The sequence below is a fragment of the Triturus cristatus genome, chromosome 11 (genome assembly GCF_964204655.1).
Source record: "Triturus cristatus chromosome 11, aTriCri1.1, whole genome shotgun sequence".
NCBI lineage: Eukaryota > Metazoa > Chordata > Amphibia > Caudata > Salamandridae > Triturus > Triturus cristatus.
Window position 1 is genome coordinate 29,812,599 of NC_140594.1, and position 15,882 is coordinate 29,828,480.

At 50.6% G+C, this 15,882-nt stretch overlaps 1 protein-coding gene across 8 annotated transcripts in view; it reads right to left on the reverse strand.

The window, feature by feature from the left end:
- Window positions 1-15,882, reverse strand: part of RIMBP2 (RIMS binding protein 2) — a 1,529,140-nt gene that overhangs the window by 1,173,330 nt on the left and 339,928 nt on the right. For all 8 annotated transcript variants that reach the window (XM_085633657.1, XM_085633660.1, XM_085633661.1 and 5 more), the window contains exon 4: window positions 6,267-6,446. In XM_085633657.1, coding sequence (XP_085489783.1) covers window positions 6,267-6,446 — 180 coding nt within the window. The remainder of the gene's footprint in view (window positions 1-6,266; window positions 6,447-15,882) is intronic.

Genomic DNA, 15,882 nt, shown 5'->3' on the forward strand with positions numbered 1-15,882 from the left:
AATTTACTTTTTAATTTCTTACATTTTTTTCAGAGTGTCTACAGAATGAGGGTGTGGTCACCTACCTAAGCGCACCAGATGATCAGAGTCCTGAGGAAGGTGCAGCAGTTAGGGTTTGCCCAGAGAGATGAATTTCAGGGGTCGCCAGTATGGCTCTCCCTTGACTCTTTCAGAGACCCCTGTGTGAGGGCAGCAAGGACAGTAAAGAAGATAATGTAGGCCCTGTGCATGACTGCGGCCGGAAAGGATTGTAAGTGAGAAGTGTGGCTCCCACAGATACAAGTGGGCTCAAAGATGTACACCTTAGCCCCAGGCGGAATGTAAATTACACCATCATAATTCGCATAAATTTAGGAATGTTGCGTTACACTTGTTGCACAAAATTTGGAAAATTATGCAATTATGCCACATCAAGTAATTACGCCACAGTTCATGGCAAAATGATTGTGTAGGCGTGCAGACACATCACGAGCAACCAGAACATGAGCGATTGTGGTTTGCAGCAAAATGTGTTTTTCAAGCAATTTTTTTTTAAAGTTTGAAATGTGTCTTTGCATCAAAATTGATCCAAGTGTGCATTTCACGCTAAATTATAGTGCTAACAAATTTGCATTTTATGCATTGTTGAGCATTGCGCCATACTTTTCGTGAAATGTTGTGTGATTACACAAAGGCAAATTAAGTGAATTTTACTCACCCTCTATTCTGCATAGGACTCAGGAACCTGTAGATGACTCCTTGCCCGCCCACTGGCCGGCCCACCCAAGGTGATGGATTTGAGCATTCACCTGTGAGCAGATGGCCAGTGCGTGCCCTGGTGCAGAAAAATCACTGCTGCCAACTGTCACAATCCAGGTGCCACAGCACTGGTTCTATGCTTATTGGTCAACCTATGGATATATCCAGCCCTGGGCTGGCATAAAAACCAGACATAGGAGGCAAAGTGAGAAACATAATCCGTTTGCCATGGTGGTGCTGTCCACATTCGCAAATGTGACTATAAGTAGGCAGAGGTGAGTGGCAGCACCAGTGAGTGATGCTGATGAGGAGTATGGTTTCTCATGGGCAGGATATTGTGTATGGCCAGGGCCACTGAATTATGCGGTTCTGTTGCTGCAGCTTTTTTCCGCTTAATTAAGGATGTGCTGCCCTTGCCACATAATCCTTCATCTGCTGCAAAATCTACAGATTTCACCCCAAAGAATGTTCCTAGTTCAAAAGTATAAAAAGTTACTGAAAACGTAATGATTTATGTGCTCGTGCATTGGAAGACTCTTCGCAAAGGTTAACTGGTTATCTTTCTGTTGCTTATTCATTTGTTTGGTTGTTAAACTGGTACTAATGTGGTGAAATATTTCACAGACAATATTACTAGGTGTAAAAATTACAATATAAACTATCACAAAATGTGCCACATTATGCTGCATGTTTGAAATGGGATTTTCGGTCGGCTAGGGCATGTGCCAAAGTCGGGCAGAAACCACCACTGTAGTCAGGATAAGGGAGTTACACTCCTAAAATAACACCTGCTCACCCCCTTGGTAGCTTGGCACGAGCAGTCAGGCTTATCTCAGAGGCAGTGTGTAAAGCATTTGCACATAACCAACAGTCATACAGTGTAAGCACTACAAAAGTACACCACACCAGTTTAGAAAAATGTCCAATATTTTTATACACTTAGGACCAGACCAAAAAAGATAAAAATCCATAATATAGTACTTAAAAATCTTTGGTTATCAAAATATGCTTGAAAAATAGTTCCTTGATGTCGATAGCTCTGTCCGGGGCAATCACGGCGTCGTGAGCAAACAAATCCAAACAGTTCTGGCTGACCGCGGTGTTGCAGGCCAGCTATGGTGTCGGGAACACCCACAAACAGTACCTTTTAGAAATACAGGGCGTTGGCGACCTCTCATTGTGCTTCCGAAAGCACAGTGTCCGCAGGAGTCGGTTCCGGAGGTCGGTGCAGGAGTAATCGGGCCCTCGAAGTCACATGCATTGCAGATCCATCTCCTCTCTGTTGAAGTCAGGAGTGCTGACGTCGGCTGGTGTAGGGTGCTGTGGTGCGAAGTGTAGCAGCGTGCAGTGCCCTCAGGTTGCGGTGCGAGCAGCGGCTTGGTGGCGGCATTAGATGGCATCGTCGGTGAGACCAGGGTCATGATGCGAAGTGAATGCGGTGCTCGTCGCACTGCTGGCAGGTCACGGGGCAAGCAGCGTCGTCGTCGTTGCTGAAGCGCTGTCGTCGGCTGACGAACTGGAGTCGATGGCGCCGGCGCCGGTAGGCCAAGGCTGCGGTGCGGGATGAGGGTGGTGCATCGTGTAACTTTACGAGCGGTGCCCTCGAACCAAGGTGCAAGCAGCAGTGTAGATTTTGGCGTGGAGCGACGGTGTCGGGGATACCAAGGCACCGTCGTAAAGCGAGGCGGTGAGGAGTGCTGTGCCCACAGGTCGCGGTGCGAGCAGCGGCTCGGTGACGGCATCAGCAGGTGTCGTAGGCGAGACCACGATGCGGCTGTGCCCTCTGCGGTGCCTTCAGGACACGGAGTCGCGAGTGGCGTCGTAGATGTCGTTGGGTTGCTTCTCTTCTGTTGCGGCACAAACACAGTCCCCTGTGCTGAGGGCAGAAGAGCTTGAAGTCTTTGCTGTTCCTGAGACTTCTTGAACAGGGGGCAAGCTCTACCTCAAGCCCTTGGAGAAACTCACAAAGTAGATTGCAGAAAGTTCAGTCCAGTCCAGTCCTTTCACTGACCAAGACAGAAGCAGCCACTGCAGGCCAACACAGCAAAGCACACAGCAAAGTGGTAGTTCCTCCTCACAGCTTCTCCGGCTCTTTTTCTTGGCAGTCTTCTTGGTCCAAGAGAGTTCTAAAGTTCAGGGGTCTGGGCCCCAATATTTGTATCCCTAAATCCTTTGATCTCTTAGGCAGAGAGTGTCTGTGCCCAGCCAGAACCAGTTCTCCCTTCTCTGGTGTGACTTCCTGGCAGGAGGTGGAGACGGCATGGTCAGAGGCAGACCAGGCCCTTTGAGGTGCAAGGAAATCCACTCCCCCTTCCCCAATTGCAGCACAGGCCTATTCAGCCCTTTCCTGACCCACCTAGACTTTCTGGAGCCACTCCTGCTCCCCAGCCTTCTGTCATCCAAAACCCAGACAGGCAATCCACATTCCAGCAGAGGCACACAGGATGACTGAGCAAGAAAATACCTACTTGTGGTATTTTCAACCACAGAATGTAAAAATCACCTTCACGAAAAGATGCATCTTTAGATTCTGAGTTCAGGCATACTAAACTTTATTTTCCTACCTAATTCCCCGGGTCAGTTATGTTTATAAGATGAGATAAACAAACTCCCCAATCTGTCCTATGGGGAACAGGCAACCGTGCAATGGCAAAAAACGAATAATTTAGTCAACTCTGCTGCATAATTCGGTGCTCTATTGCCGCATAATTCCAGTGGCCCTGCATATGGCAGAGCTTGACAGAAGGGTTTTGATTAATACAACAGGACACAGAATAGATAAGTTCCACTGCAGAGTCAGCAGATTCTCCTCATGGTATCGCTTAGGCAGAGAAGCCCCTCAAGGGTTCATTAGTTTCTCTTGCATCGAGGCTGGAGGGGGCATGTTTAGCAAACGGAGGCATAATGTATGGTCTACTCAGGCTTTCCCCTTTTAAGGGCTTACTTATGGGTGGGCGGATGACTCTGTGCACCATGACACTGTCATTAAGAACAAGAGCGCTGTGGGGCCCTTCTGAGTAGCTAAGCGCTATACAAAACCTTATGAATAGAATAGTGTGGGTTCCCTGTTCCTAAACATGCACTATACAATTCCTTACACACAATTTGCTTATTGAGGTTTCTGATAAGGCCCTGGCAAATTGTCACAGGAAATGCACAAGTGGCACTACAGTGTGTACTTACACCACCCAAATATATGATTGAAGTGTGTGGTTCCAGAGAACACCGTTGCGTACTCGATCAGCTACAGTGTTCAAGCCACTGCAGTGACACGCGACAAGAAAAGTGCTTTGCATGTAGGAAACCTGTTTTACACATTTAATAAGTCTTGCCTAATTGAGCCCTGTGCGCCCAGTGTGCTGGGTGCTTAGCGCGTTAAAAAGGGCACCATGAGTATTAAATAAAAGCATGTCTGCACAATGAAAAGCGGGCAGAAGTTGTTTGAAAGGGGAGAGAACTTGATGCCGATACAAATCTTGTGGCTCCACTGTCTGGTTGCTGAGAGACTCTGCTTTTTTCCGACAAAGTTATGTCAACAGATTGATTGGGGGTACAGGGGATGCCTCAAACTGGATGTTGGTGTTAGATGTGCGAGGACACTAGGATTACCATAGCACAGTCCCACACACACACTCCCAGCTCTCAGAGCCCAAGTTTAGTGTGGTCGAGGACTTTTGTCATCTTGAAAATGCCCAAAGGGAATAGGGTTGGCCCGAGAACTTTCATCCCATTGTTTAGGGTGTGCCCATGAGTCCCACCCACTAGCTAGTGCCAGGCATCGATGTGGCACTTCCAGGCACCCATTTCAGAACACTGCCTCGACCTGGGGTGAATCAGAACATGACAGGACCTGCTGTGTATGACCTGAAAGGAGTCCAGAAGGCCCGGACCAACTCCCTCTTGTACCCAGGGCAAAGGTGTGGACTCCAAGGGCCCTATGGCTGACCTTCTGTTTGAGCTACAGGGATACAACAGGCTACAAGAGGCCTCTTCTTCAAGGTTCCCAGATGACCTGTGGCAACTGGACCTGCATTGGACCCTGCCTTTGGCCTCTGCCTGAAACCCTGTGCATCTCTAAATGCCTTCCCTAGTTTCCTGTGGGCCTTTCCCATAGTACTCCTGTGGTGGATTAGATGTAAAGGCCTAAATAGGAAAGTAAAATCTTTGACCAGGAGGAACCTGGTTGATATATCCGACCTGAGGTCCATCGTGGCCAGCCTGATATCGCGCCTAAGTCCCAGTATTACTGCTTTGTGCTTTTTGGAGCTATTTCTACATAAAACATTAAAAATCCATATCTCTGGTTACCCTTATTGGATTTTTGTAATTGGAGTCATTTTGTTTAATACATTTTATTAATGTTTATTTTTCTAATTCATTTTGGGATTCTAATTGTTTTGCATTTCGACTTTATTATTGTTTTTGTACTGCATACAAACTTTACACATTGACCTAAGTTAGGCCGACCTGCTCTGCGCCGTAGCTACCAAGGGTCTGAGCACGGGTCAATTTAGGGACATTGAGGGTTCGTCCTGACAAGGGTTTGGATTGTTCCTTGGGCTGGGTGGTCATCCACCAGGGCCGGACTGGTCGTAGCGGGCACCGGGCAATCCCCCGGTGCGCCACACGAGTGGGGGCCGGTTTTGGGCCCCTTGGGGCCGTTTTTGTTACAGGGCCGTTTTTGCAGCATAACAAAATCGGCCCAAAACAGGCCCTGGCAAAGAGCTCGGCGGCACCCCCACAAGCCTCGGGGGGCCGGCCGAGCACTTTGCCAGGGCCGGTTTTGGTTCCCAGTCCGGCCCTGTCATCCACCCCAAATAATGATCACATTTTTTACACATAGGAACATTTGACAGAGACTACAAAGAATGCCCCAGAAGTCACATTGAATTTAAATGGATTATAGTCTAAAAAGTCATTGAATGTAGTAAAACTGTTCAGAATATGAGACATGAATGAAAACACATCTGTGTTCTGGCGCACCGTACGGTGATTGTAGCTCAGTTGTTGTTTCATCTGTGAAAGAGTGCACATTGATTTTGTATTATAACATAAATAAAGCATTGTGTAAGTATAACTCAGGCTAAGCTTGCGTCAGTGTCCGCTCAACCTCTCGTTTCCATCTTTGTCTTTCTCTTTCTAGGAGTTAATTGGCACTGTGGCTACTCCATGTTGTAGAGACATCTCATTAATAGTTGAGCCTTGTAATCATCTCCTGTGAGGAGCTTCTAGCTGAGTTCCAATTTCATTATAAGCTCCCCTTCTTCTTACTTCCTGTTATATTTGCATCTCAAATCTGACCCAATCTCTTTCCCTCAAACTTGACAGAAATACTTCAACTCTAATTCTACCAGTTGGAAATGCCATTTTGAGTTTTTCTTCTGAGTGAGGGTAAAGAATAGAGTCAAGATTGCACACAACAATTGAAGACTTTCGCATCGTCCGCCCTGGGCAGCCGCGCCTTTGCCTGTTGGATACTGAGATCTGGGGATGTCCTGTGAACCTAAAGGTAGGTGCCTTGTACTCACCCTGAGACCCTCCAGCCTGTGTCTGAGCTCCTCGCACTCCGCCTGCAGCAGCCTGATCTCTGCATCCTTCCCACTGGGGGGCTCCGTGCCCATGTCAGGGTGCTGGGGGGCTTCTCCATTGACCTGCCGCATCTTCAGCTTGGCTGGGGTCTTCTTGGATGGTCCCACAGAAGAAAGCTCCTGTTGGAATTAAACCAGAGAATCAGTGCTGTGCCTGAGGGGGAGTCTAACATAGCAGACGCGAGGGTGGTCGCGGCTCACGAACACCGCGCTGATGCTCATGACTGCTTGGAGGCACGTGGAGGATGCCACAAACCTAGGAGCTGAGTCACAAAGGTCACTTACACTTTTGAGTCATTTACTCTTTAGAGCAGGTTTACTACTTTTTGGCTCTTCCCAGAGTCCAAGTGTTAATTTACTCCTAAAGTGTAACTCGCACGTCTCCGCCAAATTCATGGGCCTGGGGGCTAAATACTTGTGACTAATTTACACTTCGAGTCGACTACTTTTTCACTATTCACAAAATTCAAGCATAAAGTTACTCCATAAGTGTAACTTACACTCAGGTTTTGTGTATAGCCCAAAAGTAGTAAACATATCTAAAAGTTTAAATTACTCAGAAGTGTAAGCTACCTCGGCGTCTCAGGCCCTAAGAGGAGGGTGTGCGGGCCATGCTTGGATTCAAGGGCCTCAGTGTTGCACGTGAGTGCCAGGTAGGAGTGTCCGGGCCAGCCGCGTCCCCTGCAGGGAAGAGCGGTGGGCCGGGTGGGGGGATTTCGACAGACGACGAGGGTAAAGTAAATAAATAATTAATTTTCCCTCGTTGTCGTCTGTCGAATTCCCCCCTCCCCCACCCGGCCCCATCGCCCCCCGCTCTTACCTGCACGGGTCACGGCTGGTCCTGGCTCGTCCTTAGTCAAGTTCCTGATTCCATATCAGGTTCACACTGAACCCAACTAATATCCTGGAACGAGCCTTGTGCTCTTGGGCAGTTCAGAGATTCTCAGTAGCAAAATGGTTCCCACCTCCCACCTGACCAGCTCACGTACACTTCATAAACAACTCCAAAAGCATATTTGAAAGAGCATCAGTGGCCCCTAGTTATGTTTACATTGACTATTTAGTAGGCATAGCAAATGTTTTACATACACAAAAAATCTACCCTGTGCCAAAAAATATAGGGGCATATCAACAACAACCGGCGATAATTATCGCTCAGCGCTCTTAGCGTGAGGATAATTATCGCCGGCTAGCGCTGATTTTTATCGCTGAGATAGCGTGCTATTAGCAACGCTTATCTCATCAGCGATAAAAATCCTGGCGCTAACTGGCTAACGTGAGATTATCGCTGGAAACCCAGCGATAATCTCCCGTTAGCTTGTTGATAGGGACTCACAAACTTAGCCATGATATCCACCTTCCATAGGATATCATGGCTAAGTCAGTCCTGAAGCAGGTGTTAGGAAAGTAGCGATAACAGGTGTTATCGCTACTTTTCCTGATGCTATGTTTCATAGCGTTAGGCTTGCTGATAGGAGAAATGTCGCTTAGCGACATTTCTCCTGTCATGTCAGGTCAGGAACGCCCACTTTGCATCTCATTAGAGATGCAAAGCTGGGCGTTAGAAATCCTGACGCTAAAGCAAGGTTTCACACGTTAGCGTGACCTTGCTGATTAGGCGATAAAATTATCGCCGCTTTTCGGCCGAAAACGGCCACAAAAGCGGCGATAATTTTTTATCGCCTGCTTGTTGATATGCCCCATAGTTCTGACAGGATTTTAATAAAATTAATAAACTTGCGACTCCACAAACATGCCAGAAGGGAAAATAGGGGAGGCCTGGGGCAGTTCTGTACCATGGTAGCACGTTTTCTGCAGGCACGAGACGCACAGAGGCGCTGCCCCAAAAGTAGTTGCAAACCCTTGGAAGGAGCTATTTCCAATAATCATACCTATACCTAAATATAAAGACCTACTCCAGCGGTATGAGCTCCACTCCCAGCTCCGGCTTTACTCCTACATTACATTTACCACAAAAAAACGCACTATCGCTTTGCACTTTTGACTAGTGTGGGCCTGTGCTCAAGTTGTGCACGAGGTGTGCCTTTGTGAGATTGTTTTGAGTATAAATCATCGAGCAAAGAAAAGTTTTCTCCCTTCCTATTTTTAGGTCTCGCTGAGCCCCAGCGCTTGCGCTGGCTCGAAGAGACATTTTGTATGTGGGCTCCAAAAAGTGCTACCAGGCCAGCCTAGAGGTACAGTGCATGTGCGCGGGCGCGCGCGCCGCGCTGACTTTCACTTTTGCGACCGCACGGCCGCTTTGATCGCGATCACGGCCAACTCGCGATCGCATGCCTATCTGGCTTTCTCGCGTTCGGCCACCAGGTTTGTTTACATTTGCTGAACCGTGCTCATCCCCTCCCCTACCCCCTCCCTTACCCCCTCCCTTCTCCTACTTCCTCGTTTCCTAAGGTGGTAGTTTTTGCTCCCAATCTAGTACGAAGAGGAATAAAAGGCAAACAAGCTGATTGTTTCTGTGATGTCTGACTTGAATGCCCTTGTGTACATGGTGCAACCCTTCACACACTGCCTCAGGGTCCCCAGTGCTGTAAGAAGGATGAAAAATGTGTAGGGGTCCGGGAGTTCTTAAAGGACTGCTGCCAAAGAAGCAGAACTAAGAATCCTTTATCAGGGGTGTGGCCCATGTAATCAAGGGCATGGCTTAAAACAGGCAACCTAAATCAAGTGTTTCATACAATGTGCTAATTGAAAGTATTTGGGTGCCTCTCTGTGTTTCTGATTATTGTATGCAGACATGTCATACCTAAAACTAGCTAGTCGTAATGGAGTTGAAAGTGCTCTTTAGTTGTATCAGATAAATTAATGACAACAATATTGCTGTGACTATTACAATAGAAAATGTTTCTATTTTAAAAACATGAAAATATGAATTAGACATTAGCAAGGTCTGTGAAATGGGTAGTGGCCTTCGGAGTGTCTCATTCACTCCCACTCTCTCCTTCACACCACTTTCTTCTGCAGGCTCTCTCTCCGTTAGACACTTATGCTCTTTTAATCTCAACATCGCTCTGTAAGCTTCAATGTGCATATCTCACACTTTCCCACAATTACCACTGACACATAAGTGACGGTCGCTTTGTGCGCTCAGCATTAACAAGGATGGAATATTGATACAGCCTACACACCTCAATGACACACTGACCGGCAGTGCGAATAAGCTGCACTGCCTAATCCTAAAATGCAGAACTTTCAACTGTATGCCATCAAAAGCACCCACCCAAAACCTGAGCTCACCAAGACACCTGGAGGTGACTCCGTTCTAACTACTATTACAAAAGTTATGTTTCATGAAAACAAATTACAGAAACACAAAACGTCTGGAAAAAACAAACTCAGGAAATGAAATATTTAAGTAAAAGATGTGAAATTTAAACAGGGATTGCATCGATGACAAGGAAACCCTTAACGGTTTTTACAGTAATTGATGAAAAAGCAATCAGTCTTTTTGCCAGTAAAGTTAAAGACATTAATGTAGAGCCCAAAATGGAACTGTTACAAAATCCGTTTATAATTGCTGTCAGGTCTGAGACCCAGCAGGACCTGGACGACTTAAAGCTGAGTGCCCTATAGGTTGAAAACCAGTGACACATAAACCATTATTTCCATGATTGATCCACATACCATCAGTAGAATGCAAAACATGGAGACTAATTTCAGCAACCAACTCAAATGGGAAACGAATAGGACGCATGCCTTTATTATTCTTCATAGTCAGTTATGATACCAAGATACAAATACTCTGATACAAGAAAGGATCATAAAAACATATATAGTTGACTATCTCAGAGACATCTAGAAGTCCTATGTGAGTGACCAACAAAATGTTCAGTTCCCTAAAAAAGCTATACGCCAGGGAAACCAATGGGGGCCAGATACTACATAAAAGAACAAGCATTTGCAATGCAATAGGTCTCGCATTTATACGAGTTTGAGCTATTGGCATTGTAAATGACAGTGCCTTTTATTTATGTTTTAAAAAAACCAAACTTAAATAAAAAGCATTGTCATTTTCAATGCCAATAGCTCAAACTCGTATAAATGCGAGACCTATTGCATTGCAAATGCTTGTTGGTGCAAGGTGTAGGCTCACAGGGAAAGGATGCAAGTAATGCCAGTGAAAAGAATTTCGTCAAATGTGTAACGCCCTGCGCGCTGGGCAGTTGGCAGGGCCCAGGATTACTTAGGCTAACGCAGTGCTGGCAAATCAGTGTCAGGCCACACCGTTACTCTGGTTGGAGACCTCGCCCCCGAGCGGGCCGGCTCCCTTTATTGGTTTCCCGCAGGCCACGCCTGGCCTGTGGATGACGTGTGGTCACCGTGATGTGAAACACTAGACCTGTCCAACTATTACATCCCTATCCAACTTTATTTAAAACAAACTTTCCCCTTGTTTACACATAATAACAATATTACATTCAGCTGTATACAGTCTTATGTGAGGTGCTACTTGCGTGTCCCCTCATCCGCCGCTCCTGGGTACTCCTCAGCAGGCAAAGTCTCTCAGTCTTTGGCTGGGCCCGGGATTGGGTCTCAGGTTGTACCTTCTGGGGGAGCTTCTCAGGCACGGGCTGGCGGGGGGCCCGACAGCGGGGGTGGAGCTGGTTGGGGGACTTGCGGAGTTCTCGCCCTCCCCCGAGACGCCGGGGGGTGGGGTGGCGGTCGGTCCTTCCGTGGCCGTCCCCGGGTGGTCTTGGGGTACCTCCTTAAACCACGAGATGTTGCGGGACACTTCTTCACCTCCCCTTCGGGCAGAGATCATGGTTCCTTGGTTGGCGGTGACTGTCCAGTTTCCTGGTTCATAGCTGGTCTGGAATTTTCCTCCTGGGCGGCGGTCCCGTATGAGAACGGTGGCCCCCGGGTGGATGGTCCTCTAAGTGGCGCGCCGCCGGTGGCTCGCATGGTTGTTGCGGCGGGTTCGTCGGTCTTGGGTTTCCGCTTCTCTCAGTGGGGGCGGCGCCCAGCCCGGACACGCAGGGAGTAGATCTCGTCGGGGCCCCTGGAGCATCAGCGCCCACGGGCTTCTCTGAGTGGTGCAGTGAGGAGAGCTTCTGTACTCTCGCAGGAACTCGTGGAGGCGTTTCTCTGGGTCTGCCCGTTCCACCTCGGCAATTCGGAATACTTTGTTCAGGGTGCGCATGAAACGCTCTACGTCTCCGTTGGCCTGCGGCCACTGGGGTGTTATCCGACGATGGCGTATCCCTCTCTGTGCCAGGAAGGTGGCGAATTCAGCCCCCTGAAATGGTGGTCCGTTGTCGCTGCGGATTTCCTCTGGGAACCCAAACATTGCAAATGTCTTTTCGAGGATGGGTGCTACGTGCACGAAGGCTGTGGACGCCACTACCTCTACGATGGGGTACTTGGAGAACCCATCTACCAAGACCAGGGTGTGTTTCCCCTCCGGGAAGCTCCCGAAGTCGATGCTGACCCGTGACCACGGGGCCGGGCATGCGTCTTCCGTGATCACTGGTGCAGGCCGTTCTGCGCCCCCCGTCAGTTGACACAGCGGGCATCGTCTCACGTATTCCTCGACCATCTTTTCTAGTTCTGGGAACCAGAGATTCTCTCTCATCCTGGACTTCATTTTCGTTATCCCCTGATGTCCTCCATGGGCTATTTGTGTGGCCTTTTGTCGCAGTCCTTCGGGTATCACCAGCCGAGGTCCGTGTAGCAGGATTCCGTCCGGTGTGGCGCTGAGTTCGTGCCGGATCTGCCACATTTTTGTCGTCTGTTCCTTCTCCCCCGGGCCCCATGAGTTGGCCTGCCTCAGAAAGTGTGCCCATGACCCTTCTTGCACTGCCTTCAGCGTTCGGGTGTAGACTCCGTCGGTCAGGGCTGCCACTTTTATGTCCTCCAGGGTCATGTTCCGCGGGCAGGCTGCTTCCGAGACTAGCTGCACATATTGGTTGGTGTCGTCCTCGTCTTCTGACGTGGCCGTCTTGTCCGGGTGGCGAGATAAGAAATCCGCCGGGTTCTTGGCGCCCGGCCGGTATACCACTTCCATCTCGTAGGGTTGCAATTGGACCGCCCATTTTTCAATGCGAAGTGGGGGACTTGGTGAGGTACCTTTGAAAAGTGGCACGAGTGGCTGGTGATCGGTCACCATCGTGAACGGCTGTCCCTTGAGGTATAGGTGGAAGTGGTGACAGGCCCACTTGATAGCGAGGGCCTCCCGCTCTATTTGGGCGTATCGTGTTTCGGTGGGCGTGAGAGACTTGCTGGCAAACGACAGGGCGACCCACCTGCCTGGTTCACGCTCTTGTGTCAGCACAGCGCCGAGCCCGACGGGGCTGGCGTCGACCAACACTTCTGTCCGCCTGGTAGGGTCAAAGTACGCAAGCGCCGCTTCTCCCATGAGGGCGTCCATGATACCTTGGAATGCCTCTTCTTCTTTCGGTCCCCACTGCCATTGGGCATCCGACTTGGTAAGGACTCTCAGCGGCTCCGCCCGCGTGGCCAGTCCGGGGATGAACCTCCCGCAGTACGTCGCCATTCCCAGGAAGCTGCGAACCTCTGTGGGCGAGGTGGGCGCGGGTGCGTCTTTGATCGATTGCGACTTTCGGGGGTCTACCTGGATGCCTTCCTAGTTGAAGACGTACCCGAAGAACTCCAGGGATGGTTGGAAGAATTGGCACTTCTCTCTGTGAAGTGTAGCCCCGTGCTCCTGGAGCCGTGCCAGAGTACTGCGGAGGTGTCGGTAGTGGTTGGCCGCCGTCGCGGAATGGATGAGGATATCGTCACTTACGTTCAACACTCCTGGGAGCCCTGACAGCATCTCCCGAATGGTGTTCTGGAATACCTCCGCCGCCGAAGATATCCCGAAATTTAGTCTTTTGTACCTCCGGAGTCTCAGGTGGGTGCTGAACGTAGTGATATAGCGACTCTCCTTGGCCAGCGGGAGCTGGTGGTATCCCGCATTTAGGTCAATCTTCGAAAACCACTTGGACCCATTTACGTCAGCTATAATATCGTCCATTGTCGGCGTGATGTGCCGCTCCCTTTTTATGGCTTTATTGGGGAGCCTCATGTCAATGCATAGCCGTATTGCTCCCGGCTGTTTCGGTTTCTCTGCTATAACCATCGGGGACACCCACGGCGTAGGGCCCGATACTTTTTCGATGACGCCGAGGCTCTCGAGGTGTTCTAGTTCTTTCTCTACTAGTGGTCGTAGATGGAACGGGACTCTTCTGTGCCTCAACGCGACCGGGACGACTGTCTTGTCGATATGTAGCTTCACGGGGTCACACTTGATGCGGCCAAGGCCTCGAAATAGCTCCGGGAATTGGCTGAGCAGCTCATCCACCTGGTGTGTTTGCACCCTTCGTGCGAACGATATTAACCCTAGGTCTTCCGCCGTGTGGCTGCTTATGAGGGTGTCGGCTTCCCTGTCGATGACATGGATGGTTGTCATCACTTCATGGTCATCGGCCTGGACAGGGACGGTCATTTTTCCTTTGAGAGGCAATGGGGTGTCGGCTCCGTAGGCATAGATCCTCATCTTGGACGGCTGCACCGGCGGGCGAGGTTTTAGGCGTCTGTACTGCTGGAGGCCCATTACATTCACCGTGGCTCCCGTGTCGATCACAGCATGCACTTCTGTCCCGGCCACGTGCACCACACACGTCGGTTGGGGCCTACGCCGTAACTTGAGTTCCCTCGCAAACGAGATCATGTGTACCTCCTCCTCCTCATCGCTTGACGACTCTTCACTTACATCCTGGTATCTCATCCCTCTCATGTGCTCCACCAGCAGCCTTCTTTCCGTTACAGACAGCTGTCTCACCGCCTTGGTTGGTGGCTTCCGGTTTTGGAACTCCCGGCCTCTCGTGCGTCTCCGGCATACTGACGCGAAGTGATTGGGGATTCCGCAGTTTGTGGACGTCTTCCCTTGTGCAGGGCAGTCCTTTGCGGCGTGTGGTTCGTAGCCGCAGTAACCACACTTTTGCTTCGATCCTTCTTGACGTGAGGCCTTGTGGGTGTCTCCTCGTGGCCTGGTGCGGAGGGCGTCTGCCCGCTCCGTCTTGATGGTCTCCGTCTTCACTGGGGCCTTGCTCAGCGCTTGCTCCATTTCGTTGGCCCGGGCTGCCGACAAGTCGTGTGATCTTGCCAGAACTAACATGTCCTCCAGCGCGATCTTCGGCTGGCGCAAAATGAGGCCTCTTAACGTTTTGTCTCTGCACCCTTGAATGAGCTGGGCGCGTATTTCCTTCAGTTGGTCGTCTTCTGTGCATGTTCTCGCCAGCTCACGCAGCCGCGCGTAAAACACGTCCATCGACTCCCCTTCCCGTTGCCGGGCCTGGCGCAACTTGAAGCGCTCGAAATCCGGGTTGAGTTGTGGGTCGAAATGGGCATCAAGAGCGGCCACCGCCGCGTCGTAGTCTGCGGCTGTACCCGTGTTGGGCAGATGTTTGAACAACTTGAATATTTCATCCCCTGCGTAATGTAGTAACAACGACCTCTTTATTGCGTTGTCGGCTTCTCTTGTGACGACGAAGTAATTATTTAGGCGCTCAATCCAAATTTTCCACCGAGGTGCCGCGGTAGCCGGGTCTTCCAGCTCACTGAAGGGGGGTAGCACCCCTGATGCGGCGTGTTGAAAAGGGGCAGGGGCTGGCGCCGCCGCTTGCCCAGGAGCCGCTCCAGAGCCTGATGCGGCCGCCTGGCCATCATTGCTCATGGTGTCCGCTTGTGCACTAGTGCGGGTGAGGTGGGGCTATTGCTCAGGAAGTAGCACCCCCTCCCGGTATCTGCTGCCTACTGTCCCTCCTTTTCTCCCCCCGGGGCGTGGAGGGTAACTGCCGGCCCTGCCGTGGGGCTAAACGTCTTCTGGCGACCCCTTAACCAGCGTGCTCGGCCCTAGCACCGCTCGTGTGCAGGAGATCCCCTCCCTGGGGCACCAGAGGATGCACTTATGGCAAAACACAGTTCGCGTGTGGTAGCCAATTACGCTGGGAGTGATTCCTTACTTGGAGCAGCCAATGCTCGTTGGAGCCCAGTGGTCGCCTCCTCACTAGTGGCGGCGATAGCACCGCAGGGAATGCCGGCGCTCCGGGCTCCGCCCGAACCAACGGCGGGACCAGGAGAGACACGCGCCCACAGCCGGCGGGAGCACACACGTGGTTGAAGGCCTCCTCCTCGTCACCGCGCCCGCGCGCGGGGCACCTCCGCGTAGCTGGGGAGGATCGGGTGACGGATGCTGCCGGGCGAGGCTGCGGGGCACGCAGTGAATCCGGCCCCCACCCTCGTCGCCAATGTAACGCCCTGCGCGCTGGGCAGTTGGCAGGGCCCAGGATTACTTAGGCTAACGCAGTGCTGGCAAATCAGTGTCAGGCCACACCGTTACTCTGGTTGGAGACCTCGCCCCCGAGCGGGCAGGCTCTCTTTATTGGTTTCCCGCAGGCCACGCCTGGCCTGCGGATGACGTGGGGTCACCGTGATGTGAAACACTAGACCTGTCCAACTATTACAAAATGCACTAATATTTTGTGAAAATTGCACTTATTCCGTGAAAAATAACTGAAACTTTTGCGCGCCCCTA